Source organism: Amorphotheca resinae (assembly GCF_003019875.1).
Source record: "Amorphotheca resinae ATCC 22711 unplaced genomic scaffold M430scaffold_14, whole genome shotgun sequence".
In the NCBI taxonomy this organism is placed as follows: domain Eukaryota; kingdom Fungi; phylum Ascomycota; class Leotiomycetes; order Helotiales; family Amorphothecaceae; genus Amorphotheca; species Amorphotheca resinae.
The window spans coordinates 479,301-497,119 of NW_020194484.1; the positions used below are offsets into that span (position 1 = coordinate 479,301).

At 47.3% G+C, this 17,819-nt stretch overlaps 8 protein-coding genes across 8 annotated transcripts; 5 read left to right on the forward strand and 3 right to left on the reverse strand.

The window, feature by feature from the left end:
- Positions 1-456: 456 nt before the first annotated feature.
- Positions 457-2,131, forward strand: M430DRAFT_54337 (hypothetical protein; the record flags this gene model as incomplete). The annotated part of the gene is made up of 2 exons (XM_024868459.1): positions 457-983; positions 1,078-2,131. The coding sequence occupies 2 exons, from the start codon at positions 457-459 to the stop codon at positions 2,129-2,131; spliced, it is 1,581 nt and encodes a 526-aa protein (XP_024716708.1).
- A 1,901-nt stretch (positions 2,132-4,032) lies between these two features.
- M430DRAFT_148149 (hypothetical protein) lies at positions 4,033-4,561 on the reverse strand (the record flags this gene model as incomplete). Its single annotated transcript, XM_024863108.1, has 2 exons — positions 4,178-4,561; positions 4,033-4,125 (listed from the first exon to the last, which is right to left on the reverse strand). The coding sequence occupies exons 1-2, from the start codon at positions 4,550-4,552 to the stop codon at positions 4,033-4,035; spliced, it is 468 nt and encodes a 155-aa protein (XP_024716709.1). The 5' UTR covers positions 4,553-4,561.
- A 387-nt stretch (positions 4,562-4,948) lies between these two features.
- On the forward strand, positions 4,949-5,688 carry M430DRAFT_129465 (hypothetical protein; the record flags this gene model as incomplete). Its single annotated transcript, XM_024862101.1, has 5 exons — positions 4,949-4,971; positions 5,030-5,066; positions 5,162-5,252; positions 5,377-5,479; positions 5,557-5,688. 5 exons carry the CDS (start codon positions 4,949-4,951, stop codon positions 5,669-5,671), a joined length of 369 nt encoding a protein of 122 aa, XP_024716710.1. The 3' UTR covers positions 5,672-5,688.
- A 200-nt stretch (positions 5,689-5,888) lies between these two features.
- On the reverse strand, positions 5,889-8,025 carry M430DRAFT_45884 (hypothetical protein). The gene is made up of 2 exons (XM_024867802.1): positions 7,839-8,025; positions 5,889-7,784 (listed from the first exon to the last, which is right to left on the reverse strand). Exon 2 carries the CDS (start codon positions 7,773-7,775, stop codon positions 5,976-5,978), a length of 1,800 nt encoding a protein of 599 aa, XP_024716711.1. The 5' UTR covers positions 7,776-7,784; positions 7,839-8,025; the 3' UTR covers positions 5,889-5,975.
- A 247-nt stretch (positions 8,026-8,272) lies between these two features.
- M430DRAFT_110794 (hypothetical protein) lies at positions 8,273-10,842 on the forward strand (the record flags this gene model as incomplete). The annotated part of the gene is made up of 5 exons (XM_024861388.1): positions 8,273-8,386; positions 8,437-8,714; positions 8,766-9,105; positions 9,226-10,257; positions 10,312-10,842. The coding sequence occupies 5 exons, from the start codon at positions 8,273-8,275 to the stop codon at positions 10,840-10,842; spliced, it is 2,295 nt and encodes a 764-aa protein (XP_024716712.1).
- Positions 10,843-11,240: 398 nt separating this feature from the next.
- On the forward strand, positions 11,241-13,035 carry M430DRAFT_31655 (hypothetical protein; the record flags this gene model as incomplete). Its single annotated transcript, XM_024866052.1, has 4 exons — positions 11,241-11,292; positions 11,343-11,462; positions 11,518-11,720; positions 11,770-13,035. The coding sequence occupies 4 exons, from the start codon at positions 11,241-11,243 to the stop codon at positions 13,033-13,035; spliced, it is 1,641 nt and encodes a 546-aa protein (XP_024716713.1).
- A 406-nt stretch (positions 13,036-13,441) lies between these two features.
- M430DRAFT_54342 (hypothetical protein) lies at positions 13,442-15,458 on the reverse strand (the record flags this gene model as incomplete). The annotated part of the gene is made up of 2 exons (XM_024868460.1): positions 13,442-15,150; positions 15,215-15,458. 2 exons carry the CDS (start codon positions 15,456-15,458, stop codon positions 13,442-13,444), a joined length of 1,953 nt encoding a protein of 650 aa, XP_024716714.1.
- Positions 15,459-15,946: 488 nt separating this feature from the next.
- M430DRAFT_90176 (hypothetical protein) lies at positions 15,947-17,205 on the forward strand (the record flags this gene model as incomplete). The annotated part of the gene is made up of 5 exons (XM_024869659.1): positions 15,947-16,028; positions 16,088-16,194; positions 16,249-16,421; positions 16,469-16,862; positions 16,909-17,205. Coding segments are annotated over 5 exons (1,053 nt in total), but the record flags the coding sequence as incomplete, so codon positions are not given.
- Positions 17,206-17,819: the final 614 nt, after the last annotated feature.

The following is a 17,819-nucleotide window of genomic DNA, read 5'->3' on the forward strand; positions in this document are numbered from 1 at the left end:
AGGATGAAGCGGATGGAAATGATTGCATGACAGTATACTCGACTTTTTGAGCATGATGGCAAGAAGTCCAGTCAGTCTATCGCACGGGCAACATATTTACCATGGATAATGAGGAGGACATGACAAGGCGAACTGTTCGTAATAGTTCTGCCATCACAGTGGGGGATGTACGACGTTATTAATATACCGAAGTCGCGGCTCTTCTTATCCGATAAATGCGCGATACAGGACCCTGGTCACGAGTCGGTCTATAGGTGCAGTACCTAAGGTATAGGTAAGACCATACGCGTCGAAAACAACATAACCTTCTCAATCCCGCTCTTTTACGACCTGGCCTTTTACCTTTCAAGTAATGCCGTGCCATCTTTTGTGACAAGTGTGCCCTCGCGCATTTGAGCGCGTTTGCCCGTCGTACCTTAGGAGAATGATCAACGTCCCGTCGAAGCAAGTTTCGCCATGCGGTGGCTCCTCCCAAGAAACAAGCTCGGGTACAACCGACGATCTGAAGCTCACATTGAGAGACCATGGGACAAATACTACAAGTTCGATGAGTCTACGGGGCAGGTGTATACCGAGAGAACTACCCCAATCCAGAGCTCTGATGACAGCGGTTGGACTCGACAAAACCATGCTATCGCCAGACCAACCCTCAATGCCGATACAGACATCGGTGATTCGGACATTGGCGGTGCACACAGTAGCGATGTAGATAAAAGCCATGTCCGCAACAGTGATGCAGGTGATAGCGATGCAAACGATGCGAAGGGCTGGGAGCGTGGCAGGGGTGGATCAAATCTGGGACAGTATCGCAGACATCCTGATAATATGAAGGATTCGACGGTCCGGAATCTCAAAGGTACTCGCTCATTACAAGATGTTGCTATTAGATGTATTCTCGAGAATATATCCGATATTTCCCCCGAAACCCTTGAATGTCTTCCTATACGAATTGTCGAACGAGTCTGGTATGCGGTGGACAGAAGGTCGGTTTATGTGTTTAACATGTAGCATTCAAATTCCCCATGCTACTCTTTCAATGCGTTCTTCCTAAGCCACGCTAATTCTTTGGATTTCAAGAGGTTCAATATCATTTAACACGTGGAGTATTTTCTCCAAAATCCTCCGTCGGGATACACCAAACCCAGGCCTCTTGAGCTATCGCCAGACCATCCAAAACCCAAAATCACCTCTTTACATATACGCGAACCCCCTCTCCTCGAAAACCTTCGACTTCATTACCTCATTGAGCATTACGGTAACTTTTCCAGTCCCGGACCTTGTCAAACTGTCAAATATCACCAATCTTGGTATTCTCGAGATCATAAAGCCCTCTCGATCTAAGCCGGAACTTTCCCAAGTTGGAGATCGATTAATTCGAGCGTGGCATCAGACCGCCTCGAAAGATGGTGTGTTTCCCGTCTTGCGGATCCTGAGGCTCTGGAATCACGAGTATGTGACCGGCCAATCGCTCATTTATCTCAATTCTTTTCCTGCGCTCACTGTTTATGACGTGAGCGGTTGCGGCTTTGGATATGATACAATACCGCAAGCCCAGAAACTTGGATGGGATCTGGTCGTTAATGAAAACCTCCTGGAAGGTTTTGAGGCTGCTTGCATATTCGAATCACCTGGACGGCCCAATCATCAGAGTCGTTCTAGTTCAAACAAGCGAAGAAAGGAGCAGTCTGGAGAGGCGATGAAAAATCTCCAAACTCTAACTTCTAGAGTCCAGCTCTCAGCGGTTGGAAAAGCCAACACCCGGGAGCACATACTCCGCAAGATATTTTCCCGAGTAGGTGAGCTGCGGAAAGATGCTGATCTTGTAAAAGCTGGAGTGAATACTGGTGACCAGACAACTGTGGACAATACACTGGTAAACTTGGTCCCAATGGCGTCCCTTCGTCTTGGGCAACCATATTATTCTACACCGACTTCAGAAGCCTTGTCCTTCATCCGCATCAAACTACCATCAGAAGCTAATGCGCCTATTCAGGGTGGCCACTCCGAAGCTGCTTTGAACAAGGCACCAGAGTCTACGCATATGTGTAATTCTACGCTGAAGCAGCAACGGCAAGGTGTGACGAGAAACAAAAAGAGGAAACTGGATGATCTTATAAACTCATTTTTATAGATCTTTTCGGGGTTATTGACGCCGATGCTTCTGCATTGATTAGAGGTTGGGAATACCTAGACATCGTTCACAACTGTTCGAATAAAGCACGTCACTCTACGTTGATCGGAGGATCATCGGCCATTGATGTGGTTGCTGGCACTAAATAAGACTTGTCGAAAGAAAGGCTTTTATGAACCATCCTGACTTTTTTAATTAACCATCAGACAAACGATGGTATTTGGGGAAGGCTGGGAGAAAGCTGAGCGGTAAAAGCCCGGCTTTCGTGCACAATATTTCGAGCTACAACATGAATTCCTAGCTACTATGGAAAGTTGTGCGAAGTCAAACTTACCGGGCAAGAAATGAAATCCATGGAAATGGATCCTTTCATAGCCGTGGACATGGCAGAAGATTTCCTAGGTGGTACTATCTAAAATGTCCACAAGGACGGCTGCACCATTGGCCTCTGACCTTCGCTCTGTTGGACATTGCGAGTGATCATGTACTTTTTGCAGCTTTTCTGTCAGGCAGCTGTTAAAGTACAGATGAATTTCGTTGTATTGCGTTTCCTCATAAAGGTGGCTTTAGCTGCAGCGGTATTGGAGTGTGATTATGATGTATTGGAAGCTTGAATACCCAAGAGCTTCCTTCCCATCACCAAAGCAGGTATATAGCTGTCCCCTCAAATCTTGTCCTGGCCATGCATTCTTTCAGGTCCTTCGCTATAGCTCTGTGATAACATACTTTTTCAATCACACTTTGTTATTGCACTTAGGTTAATGCCGAGAAGGTTTACAAGCATACTGCAGTCTTCAGTGTCGATGGCTTCCACAGCTCGGATGTGACAAAGTACGTTGCCAAGACCCCTATTCTATCTACCCACTGGACTCCTCTGATAGGGACAAATCCTTGAACTATAGGGATATAGTATGGCTACGTGCCTGGGTCTTTGGCTGCTACTCCTGAGGTCACGGCCATGGAGTTCGTATATATTTACTGCCATGGGGCAGGTTACCTCCCCCCTAAGGCAGAGAACGTCTTCGACGGTACCTTAATCATCGTTGCCAGACAAACATAGTCAAACCCTAAAGATCCCGTACCTGGTAGATCTCGTTCCCGCCTGCTACTGGAGTCAATGTTTCTTGTATAATCACCTATCCGTCCACGCTTGTATTCCTCCTAGGAAGCTCCAAAACGGACGCAGAAGTGACGCCTTGAATCGTGAAGATTGCGGATATCATCTGCGCGAAACGCTCGTCCTACCTGAGCTATGGAATCCTCTTTGTAGACAGAGGTCCCCGACATCATTATTCCCTAGAAATTTATTTTGCCACAAGCACAGCAAAGATTGTAGGACTGGAGGCCTCGGTGTATGTGAAAGGAAAGCGGCTTGTTTTATTAGCAGCCCGAGCTTGAAGAAGGCAGTATATGACCGTCGAATATCTAGGAAGCAGGCTGCGCCCATGATATCGAAGAATTTGGGTTTAGATGCAAATTTCTGAAGGGATTTTGATAGAGAACATAATATGGCAGGAAGTAAGCCTTGAAATGATGACATTAGGGAATTGGAGTGACTAACTGGATAGCCTATGAAAATACTATATTACTCTCCTCTTAACTGGCCTCCACTGGATGCCTGCACACCATGATGGTATGTGTGTATGAACTGCCTAGAGATCGCAAAAAGAAGAACAAACTGAAAGCTCATACTCATCCATAGAAGGCCGGAGCTTAGAAAACGAAAGGTTCTAAGACACATTTGACTTATCATCCAGTCCCTTTTCGACTGGGTGATATCCGGTAATAAATCACAATCACGAGTATTATAGGTGGCAGCAACTACATGGCATTGAAGATATGATACATCAAAACCCTTCAGAAGCTACCGATCCAGTTCCTTCAAGATGCACCATCCAGACTTATTTTCCGGCCTCATCGAAGATGTAAGTCAGGTGGCAACGTCCACAGTACTGGCGGTCGTGCATGGCAGCCATGAAAACACCGGCACCGCACTGTAGAATAATTAGTATTGCCTAAACCCGAAAGCTGCGCTAGAGGACTTACGTCGGGAGTAGGGCACTCTCTGCGGAGACGCTCGATCTTTCCATCACCATCGACCTTGTAGTACTTGAGGACGGCCAACTTGGTCTTCTTGCGCTTGTGCTTGATCTTCTTGGGGGTGGTGTAGACCTTCTTCTTGCGCTTCTTGGCACCTCCACGGAGACGGAGGACGAGGTGAAGAGTCGACTCCTTCTGGATGTTGTAATCGGAAAGGGTGCGACCGTCTTCGAGTTGCTTGCCGGCGAAGATCAGGCGTTGCTGGTCGGGTGGGATCCCTTCCTTGTCTTGGATCTTGGATTTGACATTGTCAATGGTGTCAGAAGACTCCACCTCAAGGGTGATAGTCTTGCCCGTGAGGGTCTTGACGAAGATCTGCATGACTGCCTATCTCGGGGGTCAGAATATGTTCCGCAAGCTGTATGGACCTTGCAAGAAGGTATCAAGGCTGTATGAGCCAGTGCATGGTTGACTTACCTAGACAAATCTTGTCTTCCTGAGCGGTCTTGCAGTTGAAAGGTTGAGAATCGAAGAAAAGTTGCGACGCTCTCGCTAGAAATTCAAAAATTCGAAGTGGGCAGTCACGTGCCGAGCTAGCTTCCTGATTAGGGCTCTCGCTTGAGATACCTATGCACAGAAAATCAGCGCCTGAAAATCGACGTCTGAAAATCGAAACAACTAACCCCAGCAGCAGATTTGACCCGACACACCAATTCAGTGAGTATTCGCAAACAGTGATGAAGACATTGCCATTGACTATCTTGCAGAATCGCCAAAATGGTCAAGAAGCGCGCATCCAAGTACAACCCCCCGGACCGACTATCTTGCCTGAAAGCACCGACGACTAACAATTCGCAGTGGACGTAACAAGAAGGGCCGCGGCCACGTCAAGCCGGTAAGGAATCTGTCTTCTTCATTGACTGCTCTTGGAGCATCTTTGGATCTCGATATGTATGTAGAAAAGGCAAAGACTAACCCAAAAGTTTCCAGATCCGTTGCTCGAACTGCTCTCGATGCACTCCCAAGGACAAGGCGATAAAGAGATTCACTATCAGAAACATGGTCGAATCAGCGGCTATTCGTATGTTACCCATTATTTACAACATCACAACTTCTGGATTGGAAGGATCAGCTCGACTATCCAATTTTTAGGAAGAGCCGAGAACTGGCTTTGGGGGCCTGATGCTGATATGAGTTCTTTGCAGGTGATATCTCAGACGCATCCGTATTCCCCGAATACACCGTTCCCAAGATGTACCTCAAGTTGCAGTACTGCGTCTCTTGCGCCATTCACGGCAAGATTGTTCGGTAAGATAGCACTTGAGATGAACCTTGGTCGAACATCTGTAAGTCAGATCAGAACGTGAGAGCTGACTCTCTCACAGTGTCCGTTCCCGCGAAGGCCGCCGTAACAGAGCGCCACCCCCACGTGTCCGCTACAACAAGGATGGAAAGAAGGTCAACCCCAACCAGGCCGCCGCGAAGACCACTCAGGCATAAAGGATTGTTCGGAATGGGAGTTGGTTGCATGGGATTTCAGATATACTTTGTCTTAGCTAGACTCAGAAAATGCAGGGCCTGCTTGGCAAACAATCATCTCGAATAAGGGGGACCATGGTTATTTTTGCCGTGCTGCTACAATATTCAGCAACATGAAGTAAATGCGATAAGGTTGACCTTGAAAATAATCAGGAGATATGATCTTGAAGACATAGTTGCGTGTACAAGGCATAAGCAGTCGTTATGAATACATACAGCGAATATAAGTAACCACGGAGCAAACGCCGCCGCAGGATACCAGCTTCTACTTACTATTGCTTCCCCAGGAATTGACCGAATTGGGGTCATCCTTGTGTTCACATGTCGACGAATATACAGCGGTTACTCCTCTACCGCATTCAACCCTTTGCTCAACATTAACGTCTCTTCCACCCAGTGTGATCTTCGTCCTTGGTGTGATTTGAAATCTGGGCTCCTCTGCTCTCCCTCTCTCCATGTCTGGTTCAGCATCAAGCGGCGCAATGTAAGTAGGATTATTTACATTGCTCCTCTTCCCAGTTCCCACCTGAAAAAACTCGTTGCCTCCCCACCACAACACATCTGAGCCCCAGTTTATATCATTTTCGGTGCTTCGATCCCCAGCCGCTACATTTGTGCCATTGTTCAAGATAGCACAAGCATGTGTTGAGCCAGCAGACAGATGTGAGAGGCGGATGGGACTAACAGTATTCGTGACCTCGTCGTACTCAAAAAGACCAGAGAGTGCTTTAATCTTCGTAGGCGTATCCTGAACATGTGTCCACCGTCCATTGCCAAGTGCACCAAAGATGCCTTCGCCACAAGCCCAAGTGTCCGCAGTAATCTGCCCAAGCCCACGTAAACCATCTTCCCCTCGTCCAGTCATCTTAGTAGCATCAACTGTAAAGAAACTATTGGCCCCGCCTGCTGCTACATTTGTAACCCGAGTAAGCAAATTTGCGCCCTTGTAGAGTTTGTCAATTGGAATAAGAGACGGCGCATCGATTGTGGGTGACTCGGGGTCAAGATCAAAACCTAACTGCCCGGAGGAGTTGTCTCCGAAAGACCAGACCCTGCCTTCTTTATCGGCGACCAAAGAGTGATAAGCTCCAGCGGCGATCTTTGCGATTTCAAAACCTTTCAGCGTACTAATCTCATGTGGTTGATCGTGAGGGCCAGGAGGCCTAGTCATCCATGTCAAACCTGGTATACCAAGCTGTCCCCTTGATGGAAAATCTTCGGTCCCAGATGCGGCCGAGAACAGTCGTCCTTCTGATGTTAAGATAAGGCAGTGATCGAGGCCACTGCTGATATCCGTGACCCTCTCCCCAAATTCCATATTACTCGGTGTTAGCGTTCGATAACTGACAGGGGATTCGCTCTTCAAGAAGGGGATCCAGGAGGTTTCTTGGGGCTTAGGTCCCGATTGATGGTCCGCTTGAGATGCGGCAATAGAATAAACGGTGCCATTGGAAGAAAGTGCTATGATACGATCCCGAGAGAGGGAGATCTTGACGAGATCTTTTCCTCTTAACGTAGGGGTTGGGCCTCGACAGCTTGGGGAGAAAGCGACTCCCCATTGAAGTAGGTCTCCATTTTCATCGATGGCTGCCGCAAAATTTCTATCCAACTTGATATCTCGAATAAGCTTTCCGTTGAAGTAAGCTATCCTTCTGGGCTTCTTGATGATCGTCTCGTCCGAATCTGGATCTATGACTCGACCGCTGTTCGAACCCCAAGCATAGACTCCTGGTTCCTCCCAACTCTTTTTTGCTTGTTGATGTTGCGAGACAGTCAAATCCTGAAGCCCTTTCTCTGACCGTTGCTCGAACCTGACTTCTCCTGGGGCCGGAACCGCCTCCGCCGCCTCCGCATGAAGCTGACTTGGATAGATCAGATATAAGGATCCCGCACCAACAGTGGCCGATAAGAGAAATGCTGCTGTTCGAGCTCTGGGTATCGACCTATTTCCAACGGCAACGCGAGAACTGTTCGCTCCTCGAAAACATCTTCTTTGCACAACTGGTCCTTTACTCGCTCTTGGAGCAATTGAGAGAGACCGTGGAACAATTCTTGATGGATTCATCTTGAAGGTCTGGGAACATTAGCTGACATATCTCTTGATTAGGTATATTGAGGCAAAACATACCTTAAACCCACTCGACGTCCTTTTTTCGTAGTAGGGTTGATTTCCTCAGCCTTGCACCATCAATGACGATGCCATATCCCTGTAGAGATTAAAATGTAAGATATCACTTTGAATAATTCAAAACGGTTGAGTGGATGGAAACATTATGGATTCCTCAACACAACCTACTCGATCACCTGAAATGAGGTCAATAATGGATGCTAATGTTTTCTATGTGACCTCACAAATCGTGCTGATTTAATGGATGGAAACCATTGGAACGTATAATTTATGCCTTAGGTACCTATTATAATTTGTGCGACAATTCTACTATAGCCACCAACGCGGCCTTGTCCGAGCCTTGCGGCACGTGCTTGCTAGATCTCTCAACTGTCAGACCGTGTTCATCAGCCTCATGCTTTTCGACGCCTCCTTGAAAGATCGAATGAAAGACAATGTATGATGATCCATGGTACAGCTATGTGCCTGCTCAGCAGTCCAAAAAGGAGGATGCTTCGTCGTTACAATCAAAGCACCGTCGAAGAGAATCCTTGCTAAAACAACCCAATGTCAGGTCTCCTAACTGTGGCCGTAGGAATAACACTGATCTGTGACGCAGGGAAGCAATGAGATACCTGATCCACCAGAGCCTATAACGGAGCTGTTTGAAGATGCACCTGGGCGGAAAGATCCCCCAAAGGCCACACTGGTCAAAAGAGCCAAATCATATGGCGATTTCTACGAAGCGGCTATTGGCTACCTTGCCAATGGTTCAGAGAAGGTACCACAGCTTGATGATTTTGCGATTCCAGCAGACAGGAGTATTGCTGCTTGCTTTGAGAGTAGATTCGAAAGATGTGAGGAAGAACTATTGGATACCAATCAGGAGGACTATCAGTATGTTGACAGCAACGCGTCTTATGCATGCTAAGCTAATGCTCGAACAAGGTTGTATAGGGATCAGTTGGCCTTGTCCGAACGGCATCTTGACAGCTTACTTAACGATACGTCGTCTGCGTTAGAATTGTTGGCTACCCTTTCTGAATCTTTCAGATCGGTTGAGACTCAAACTACGGCATTCCAGGCTCAGTGCGAGGATTTATTAGCTGAGCAGAAAAGACTTCGTGATCTAGCTGATGAAATCGGGACTGATCTTCAATATTATGCGTACCTTGAGCCTTTAACACGACGTCTCAACGCCCCTGGAACAGGCCGTCTTGTCAGGAATGATGATTTCCTGGATATGTTGAGAAATTTGAATACATGTATAGACTTCATGGATCAACATGTATGTCCAATTCTATTCCTCCTGTTTCAAAAGCCTTCCCTTTGGGGAATTGTGCAAATTGGTCACGTTATCCCTTTATTCGTCTGATTTGGCTTTGACAAGCACTAATTATATACAAAGCCGCTTTATCGCGATTCTACTACCTACAAGACACGTTACACATCCCTCTTAGAAAGATCTCTCAATATCATACAGATAGCGTTCTCTTCTGCCCTCCGCGAGGTATCAGATGATGTCACAAAGCAGCTTAAATCAAAGGAGCAGAATGAAACAACAGAATACGTCTTGTTGTATGGCAAATATGAGGCAGCTATCGAGAAGCTCGGATCACCTCTCGAGAGGCTCTTGCACACCTCAGAGTTTGCCTTTGGACAAATCAGCGATGACATTAGACGGGGTGCATACATTGATCAATGGCATGAGCTCTACAAGCAACTTGTTGAATCTTTTCTTAAGTCTCGGGAACCTCTTGGCCCACTGGTCTTGAAGAATCTCCGGAAATTCACAGCCAATGAACCTAAGTCAGATGCAGAATTCGAGCGCTTTGCCAGGAGCTCTGTTCAATATGTTTTTGATATATGCCGCAATGAGCTGAAGCTCGTTGAAAAATTCTTTGGCAATGGTCCCATCTTGGCCCTTTATCCGGCATCACGGAACATACAGTACAATTATACGGAAAAGCTCGAGCAAAACCGTCTATCACATGTCAAAACACTTTACACTGTCTTGACGCCATACCTAAGCAATGGAAATTTACGTCGAGTTGTTGACCTAGTCAATTGGGTGGAAACAATGTGCGTGGCACCAGTCGAGGGTGAAGAGGAGAATGATTTACCCCACGAGAGTGATACTTCGGCAGCCCGAGTATTACTGAACGACCATCTCTGGCCATTGTCCGACTCTCTCTTCATCAAAGCTGCTATGGACCTTGAACACTTCAAACCGACCCCTGACGATTTAACAATTTCTATTTCGGATACTGATCGACTTTCCAATGAAAGTGGCAAAACCAACGACAGTACCGGAGAAGATTCAAAGGTTCAGATTGGCAACGCTGCTCATGCGGATCCGGCAGTATCAAGCGCCTACCCAACTGTCAAAACCGCTGTCAGCTTACTGATCATGTACAATGATAGCAAGTATGATAGGCCTGTAAGTAATTCACTGTCTCCTCTCAGAGGGTCACGAAATCTAAAATTCTATCAGAAAAAGGGAGACGTGCTTTACGAGATTGTACATCAAGCTACCGAGTCTCTTCAACGAGCTGCGACGACCATTAAGCGTACTTCCACGATTATGGATGCTCAAGTCTTTCTCATCAAAAACCTTATGCTTATTGAAAATCTCTTCATGACCCACGAAATACCTGACTCCATCCGTCAATCTTCGGAACTTGACTTCTCCCCTATTTGGGAGACTATTAAAGAACTCCAGGCCCGACAGCAACTGTTTAATCCCTTAGCGTATATCACTCCTCTTGTAAGGGGTCAGCTTCTCCCAGCTGTCGTTGATCACGTCCTCGATGCAAGAAAGGAACTGGAAAAGGTTCTTGTGCAACAGATCACAGCCTTTACCAAACACTGGCAGCTACGTTTAGCAGAGAAGGGTCCCAAGGACAAGGATGCAGTGGCAAAAGCAAGTAAGGAGCTAGAAGTACTTTTGAATAGGGTCTTCGAAGATGAGATTACCAAGGCTGCACTATGGAAGATGATTAGAGCAGAAGAAATAAGTGACTGAATATGTCTCAGGGTATAAGGAAGTAGGCACCATAGAGATACCATGAGCCTAGGTCCAATAATAACATACCACACATCTATTGATAGCCTGTTATCCTCATCAAGACAAAGAATTCATGCTCAAAAATATATTCTTATAAAGGGCTCTTTGTCCAGTCACGTGCCAAGGCTCTCGCCATTGAACGCGAACCTAGTATAATTTTGTCGATCGCGTCCTCCCGAAAGGCGCTCGAGAGCACTCATCCCAGTCACTATATCACATTGCACGTCTTGCTGTTTGTAATTTCAACACTTCTTCTACCACTCTTCACGGATTGTGCGCCCCCACGACAATGTCATAGGGACAGCGATGCGCTCATTCCGAACAACTAAATCAGGGTTCCCACTGCAACTGGGACAATGCCCCCAGTAGTGTGCAAGTTTTGGCAGCAAGGCGCATGCCGATATGGAGGTAGGGGTCTTATAATATATGAGAGATCAAAGGCTTACTGAAGAATAAAGATAGATGCAGATTTGAGCATCCCCCACTCAATCAAGGCATCCCTAATGGCAACCGCTTTGCTGTTCTTCAAAACCAAGACAACTCGAATACTCGCTCTTCCAGTAGCTACCAAGGTGGAGGTAAGTTCAAGTTCCCTACGGATCGAGCCTTGCTGATTGTATAAAACTTCTGCAGCACGGAATACCCCTTATTCTCTCGACAAAGATGCCATAATTGCAGACCTTTCTACAGAACGGCCCCAATGGATTCTATCTGCATACGGTCCTGGACGGCAGGCACCTGCACAACTGTTTGGTGGGCCATTAAGGGAACAGAGTTTTGAAGAAATGCGTCTTATGCATTATATGGCTCTGGCGTCGGGGAATGCTCAGCAAGCTGTACGTTTGAACCTTGTGACGCATTAAACTGGGTGCTGATCTATTGTAGGTACAAGAGGCAGATAAGTTATTCCAGGCTTCGGAGCAACAGATGCAAACCGCACTCAGCAATGTTGATGAGGCTATAAATTTTATTATCAGTGCGGAGAAGGAGCACCCCAATAGGATAGACATTTGCCGCATGTCCACTTCCGGGCAGGGGTCGACATCAACTCCATTCAGTCAACAAAGCAGTACGCCCACTACTCAAGCTTCAGGCGGGGGGAATCCTTTTGGTGCCCCGAGCCAGCCAGCGGCCAGCTCGCCATTTGGAACCTCTACAACGGCTTCAACTGGTGTATTTGGACAGCCGTCAGGTCTAGGGCAGAGACCAAATCCATTCGGCGGAACTTCTCAATCCTTTGGAACGCCTTCGCAACTTGGTGCAGCTGGGGCTTTCGGTCGTCCTTCTGTCTTGGGACAGAAACCAAATCCTTTTGGAGCTCCATCAGCTAGTCCAGCTTCAGGCATTTCGAACACCGCGACAGCTCCGTTCTCATCTTTTGCCGCAGCTCCAAACCCCTTCGCTCAGCCACAACAACAGCAAGGCACAAATCCTTTTGGCGCACCATCACAACCTGCCCAGCAAAACCCACTCAATCAAACGGCTACCCAAATCTCAAACCCTTTCGGCTCGGCCAACCCTCCGTCTCAACAACAAAATCCATTTGGCAATCCAAGCTCAGCTCCGTTTGGAGCTCCGTCCTCTATATCGGAGAATCCCTTCGGACAACCTAGCACTAGACCACCAACGATAGGTGGGAATCCTTTCGGCAGTGCGTCAACATCGACGGTCAACCCTTTTGCACAAAGACCTCCTACGCAGGCCAGTACCTCAAATCCATTTGGTGCTACCCAGCCATTTGCTGCTCCCAATGCAAATCCGTTCGGTAACCCTCCTGCCGCAAATGCTTTTAATGCGAACCAAGCTGTTGGCTCTTCACAGCCATCCCTTAACGGCGCCGCAACGGTTGGGCAAAATAGCTCAGAGAGTTATAGTTCCAAGGGCGTTGACGGAAGATTGAAGATGTTCAAGGGTAGGCCAGTTGTGTACAAAAACGATGAAGCGGGATTTCGTGGCAAGGATGGCAGTTGGCAGAAAATCTGGTTTCCACAAGGTGCTCCAGCTCCTTATAAAGATACAGAAATGGAGGTATCGCAGTACGACGAGAGCATAAAAACAGCATATATGCATCTTCAGCAGTCAGGTTCATTTGAGGGAGGGGTTATGCCCATGATGCCTCCCAGAAGGGAGTGGTGTTCGTTTGATTTTTGAGTCATATCATACCATGGCATACTGTATGAGTGGATGGGAAGGAAGGCGTGCATTGGGACGGCGTTCATTATGATCTAGAGACTACTCCTGTCACATTAAGTTGAAGTAGTAGTTGAATTTACCTAGGCTAACTATCGGCTCTGCCATTTTATGGAGCAAAAGGGTCGTAAAATCCTGTTATTTGAAGGTCCAAATGTCAATCTAGACTTCTATACAATAAACGACCGTAATCAAGATCACAAAAGACATGCGCCGGGAATGCCATGTGCCCATCCAATTCCTCCTTAGATGCAAGACACCAAATCATACCAGTCGTCTGGACATTCCACAGATCAATGCGGAGCATTCCTTCTCAAAAAATCGTACACTTCACCAAATTCACAAATTCATCACAAACATTGCACTCCTAATCAACCTCCCAAAAGCCTCCCTCAGTCTTTGTGTTGGCTTTCTTAGGCCTAGCTTCTGTGTTGGGCAGACTCATTCCATAATCGTCCTCGGTCCATCCCTCCCCAACGTATTCATCCTCGAAATCCCAATGAACATCTTCTCCATTCCCAGAAAGCACGCCCTTCCACTCACCCGCTGCAATCTTAGAGGCAATATTAAGCATCAGCTGAAGTAGGTGGCTTGGAGGGCTCAAGAGGATCTCGCAGGTCTTCTGGATGATTGCAGTGGGAAGGTGCCTAGTGGTCTGAAGCCGCTTTAGACGGTGTTTCGGAGGTGAGAAGAGATTCACAGCTGCAGGAAGAGGCGATAGGGTCCGGCGACGTGAATTGCTACTTGTCGTAGCTCGATGACGGAGACCCGACCTTGCAGTTGGAGGGGTAATAACTTCAAATTGCTCATCATCCGATTTTTCGTTGGTATCGTTCACCAATGTAGGGGTTTTGGGCGGTGGTGACAAACTCCTTGGAACAGATCCCGAATCTATTGACGTCGTCTCCCAGGCACCGGGTGTATGAGACGCGGTTGTAAGTTCTGACGTATCGCGTGTGTGATGTGGTCGTTTCGGCAGAACAATATTATCATGCGGATAGGGGTAACTGGTAGTAGTAGTTGGAGAGGAGGGGTGGGAGGTTGGAGGTGAAGGGGGAGCTAGAGGAGAATGCCAGGATTGCACTGAGTGGAATGACTCAACGCTGGAAGAAAAGTTCGGGTTTGATTCAACTACAGTGGAGTTTCGCAAGGGGGAATTTGTTCTAGACTTGGATGGTGAACTGGTAACAATTGAGAGAACAGGGGTGTCTGTTATCAATCGGTTGCGGTTTTGTACTGCCTGGGGACGATCGTCGTTGTTGGGTTCAGATGTCGTTGGCCGGAGGGCTGGCTGGGACTGGACTTTGACTGTGACATTTGTATCATCAGTAGTATCACTGAAGTTATCACTGTCTTCTTCAAGTCCACTTGAACTGCCGAATCTTGAACTGTTCACTGAAGACTCCAATAATGATGGCGCCAAAATGCCAGCTGGAGTGTTCTTGTCTGAGATTGTATTTGTAAAAGGATCTGGCAATACTGTCTCATCCTCCTTCTGTTTGCTGTCGGGACTTGAGGACAATTCAGGTCTATTCCCGTTATTCGGAGGGTATAGATCAGCAATTGAGGGCGTGCCCGGTGTGTGCGTGGTCGTGGTCGAAGAGGCTGGGTCCCGAGAGGGGGTTGTAGGAGTGGATACAAGTTCACTAATGGTCGATAAGGACTGCGTCTTGGAAGATCCTTTGCCGGCAGAATAGCTATTCTCTTCATCCGCGTGCTTTGGTGTAGGTGTTATATCGAGCCTTGGTCTCTCCACCGGTTTCCATGGCCTCTTCCTAACGGGTGTTTGTGGAGGGTCGGGCAGTTCCACTGTAAAATTCCTTTGGAATGGACACGGAGTCTTCTCGAATAATAGCACTTTTGCGAGTACTTCTTTGAGCTCCTCAACCCGAACCTTATCGTCATCGCTCTTGCTGGGTACTTCGATGCGCCAGTATTGAGGCCGCCTTATCTGTAAGACGAATTTACCCGATCCATCCACTTCCCAACATTGTGATTTTTGTAGTATGGGCTGGAGAGCTCTCGAACAGTTCAAAAATGCTACAGAGCCTGGGGCGCGATATATGCGTAAAGGACCTGCGATTGAGAAGTAAGCCTCTGGTCTGCAAAGGGGGCCGCAGTGGCGGATAATTGTACATACCAACTGCGATAGTCCTTTCGAATCTAGATACCCAGGACAAGCTCCCCGGTTCCTCTTCTCCTCCAGGGCTACTGGTAATTGGGCTTGATTGTGATGTCGGATTCGACGTCGTGAACGAAATGATCCGCGCTGAGGGATGATGGTATAGGACCTCGATCTGCGGATCTGGTCCGGAAGCCGACTGAGGGGATGGCAGGCTGATCGAACGGCGAGAAATTGGAGTCGCAGGACTTGAAGACGCCATCGTGGCTTCATCCCAAGAAATGAGATTCTCTATTGCCTAAGAACCATGACTGTGTGAGGCATTTGGAGGCCGAAACGCTCGTAAAGAAATATGGAGATCGTGGAGTGAGATCGCCCAACTCCCCCCGCTTATCGTTGGGAGAGCTTGTGGGAAGATCCGTCGACAATCGAGATTAGGAACCGTCAGTTCGAGCAGGCCGGATGATATAGGATCGATCTGTTCTTTTTCGTGCGAAGCAATAATCTGGAATTAAGTGCGACTGTACCTGGTGCTACTGTGTGTACCTGGCGGGAGGTTACGGTACAACGCGTTTGTCCTGCCGCGCTATTGGGCTGTACGAGTCCTTAGGAGCTTATCCCACCACGCTGACGAAGCTTGTTCAGCTTGTCAACTCAAACAAGCTCAGAGCTCACACATCTATCCTCTTGGGAGCGACAATCAGGATGGCACAACCCAGGGCCCAGGCACAAAAACCACTTCTAACTCAAGAACAACTCAAAAAGAAACTGGAGATCTCGAATTTCGAGCCAAATAGCATCTTGCGTGGAGCGCAATTGACTGTCGTCGGAGGTCAGTACGCCCTACCATGTATTATCAATATGCCCGGCCCCCCTGCTGACCAGATCCAGCTCTGAGGGCATTGCAGAACCCTGCTTTATTCACATCTGAGCACTACAAGCAAGCCGCTATCGCTGTCGCAATAGGCATTGCAATCCGCATAGCCGTAGCTATTCCCGTATGGATGCCAATTCGATGGAGTAATTCTTATCCATGCTGACGGAATTGCTAGATTGTTGGCATCAAGGTCTTGCTATGGCTCCTTTCTTTCGTTATCAATTTCGAGCATTCGACGTGGGACAATGAAGTGGTAGGAGGCCTAGATTTCATCCAGAACCATGTTCTTCAAATTCCGTTCTTCCTGATGACCTTGATGAGATATGTCACGCCTACTCTTGACAACATGTACGTCATCCTTTCTAGTATCACAGGGTATCTCCTAATGCCACCAGGTTTATGGATTCTCTTCAGTGGGTTGACAAAACGTACTATGCAAAACATAAAGACGAGGATCCTTCGTCCCTTCGACAGGCCTACTATCCCAATCTTCGATTATACTCTACTCGGGATGGTAGCACGCACACAAAAAGCACCGCTGAAGCCATCACGATGTCTCTGATCCGATTTGGGAAAAAGGCTGGACTGTCTTTAGCTGTCTTTGCCTTGTCATACGTCCCTTATCTTGGTCGCCTAGTTCTCCCAGCAGCTAGTTTTTATACTTTCAAAAAAGTAGTCGGTCTTGGGCCTGCAGCCATAGTTTTTGGCACGGGCATACTTCTGCCTAGGGGGTACCTGGTAATCTTCTTGCAAAGTTACTTTGCTTCGAGAAGCTTGATGAGAGAATTGGTAACTGCTTCAATGTCAATTTTCATACCCTGCTAACCTTTCTCAGCTCGAACCATACTTCTCTCGCATAAGGTTTACAAAAGAGCAAAAGAAAAATTGGTTCCATGACCGAGAAGGTCTATTGTTTGGTTTTGGTATCGGTTTCTACATCTTCCAGCGAATTCCTCTCCTAGGTGTTCTCATTTATGGGATCGCTGAGGCCTCGACGGCATACCTCATTACGAAGATTACCGATCCACCACCATCACCTGCACATAGTGATGGATTCGCGGCTAGCCAGCAGCAATGGAGAAACAAGCATGAATTCTTGAACCTAAAGCTCTTCCAACTCGACAGCCATGACAGCTCATACGAAGGCCGACATCCACAGAACCCTCTTGGGACCGGAATTTCGTCGGGAACTCCTTCGGATCCACCGCCTCCATATACAGAAAAAGGTCTAGATAAATCATGTCAGAATTAGGTCTCCAACCTGGCCTAGGGACTTCGTCTATGGAATAGTCAGTGCTTCTTTGGTTACTTCAGGTGCTTGTCCAGAAGCGCCCTTGTTCTGTTACTAAAAAGCAGTAAAAGGCCATTAGAAGTGCTCGCATTTACGGCTAAGCATCTCGAGTGCTGCGGAAAAACCAATGTAAGATGCCAGTGAACTAGAAGCCACCCAGGAACTATTTGATGGTGCCTCCTTACAGATCTTCTAACCTCAATTACCACCCCTTTTGGCAAATTGATTGGGTGATTTCAGGAAGATGGCTTAAAGATTACGGGATTTGATCTCTTTCCAATACCCTTGGCAGGCGGAGATCAATGGGACGAAATTGTAATGTTACTACTCGATAAGGCCATATAGTATTACTCCATCTATTAATCATACAATGCCATATCAAGATCGTCGTATACTAGATAGTTACACGAGAAATAGAGACCGGAAAAACCCATACTGTAGATCAAGAAGAGGGG

Excerpts from the sequence above, each read along its gene's own strand:
- M430DRAFT_45884 (XM_024867802.1), bottom strand. The coding sequence starts at position 7,775 with ATGAATCCATCAAGAATTGTTCCACGGTCTCTCTCAATTGCTCCAAGA.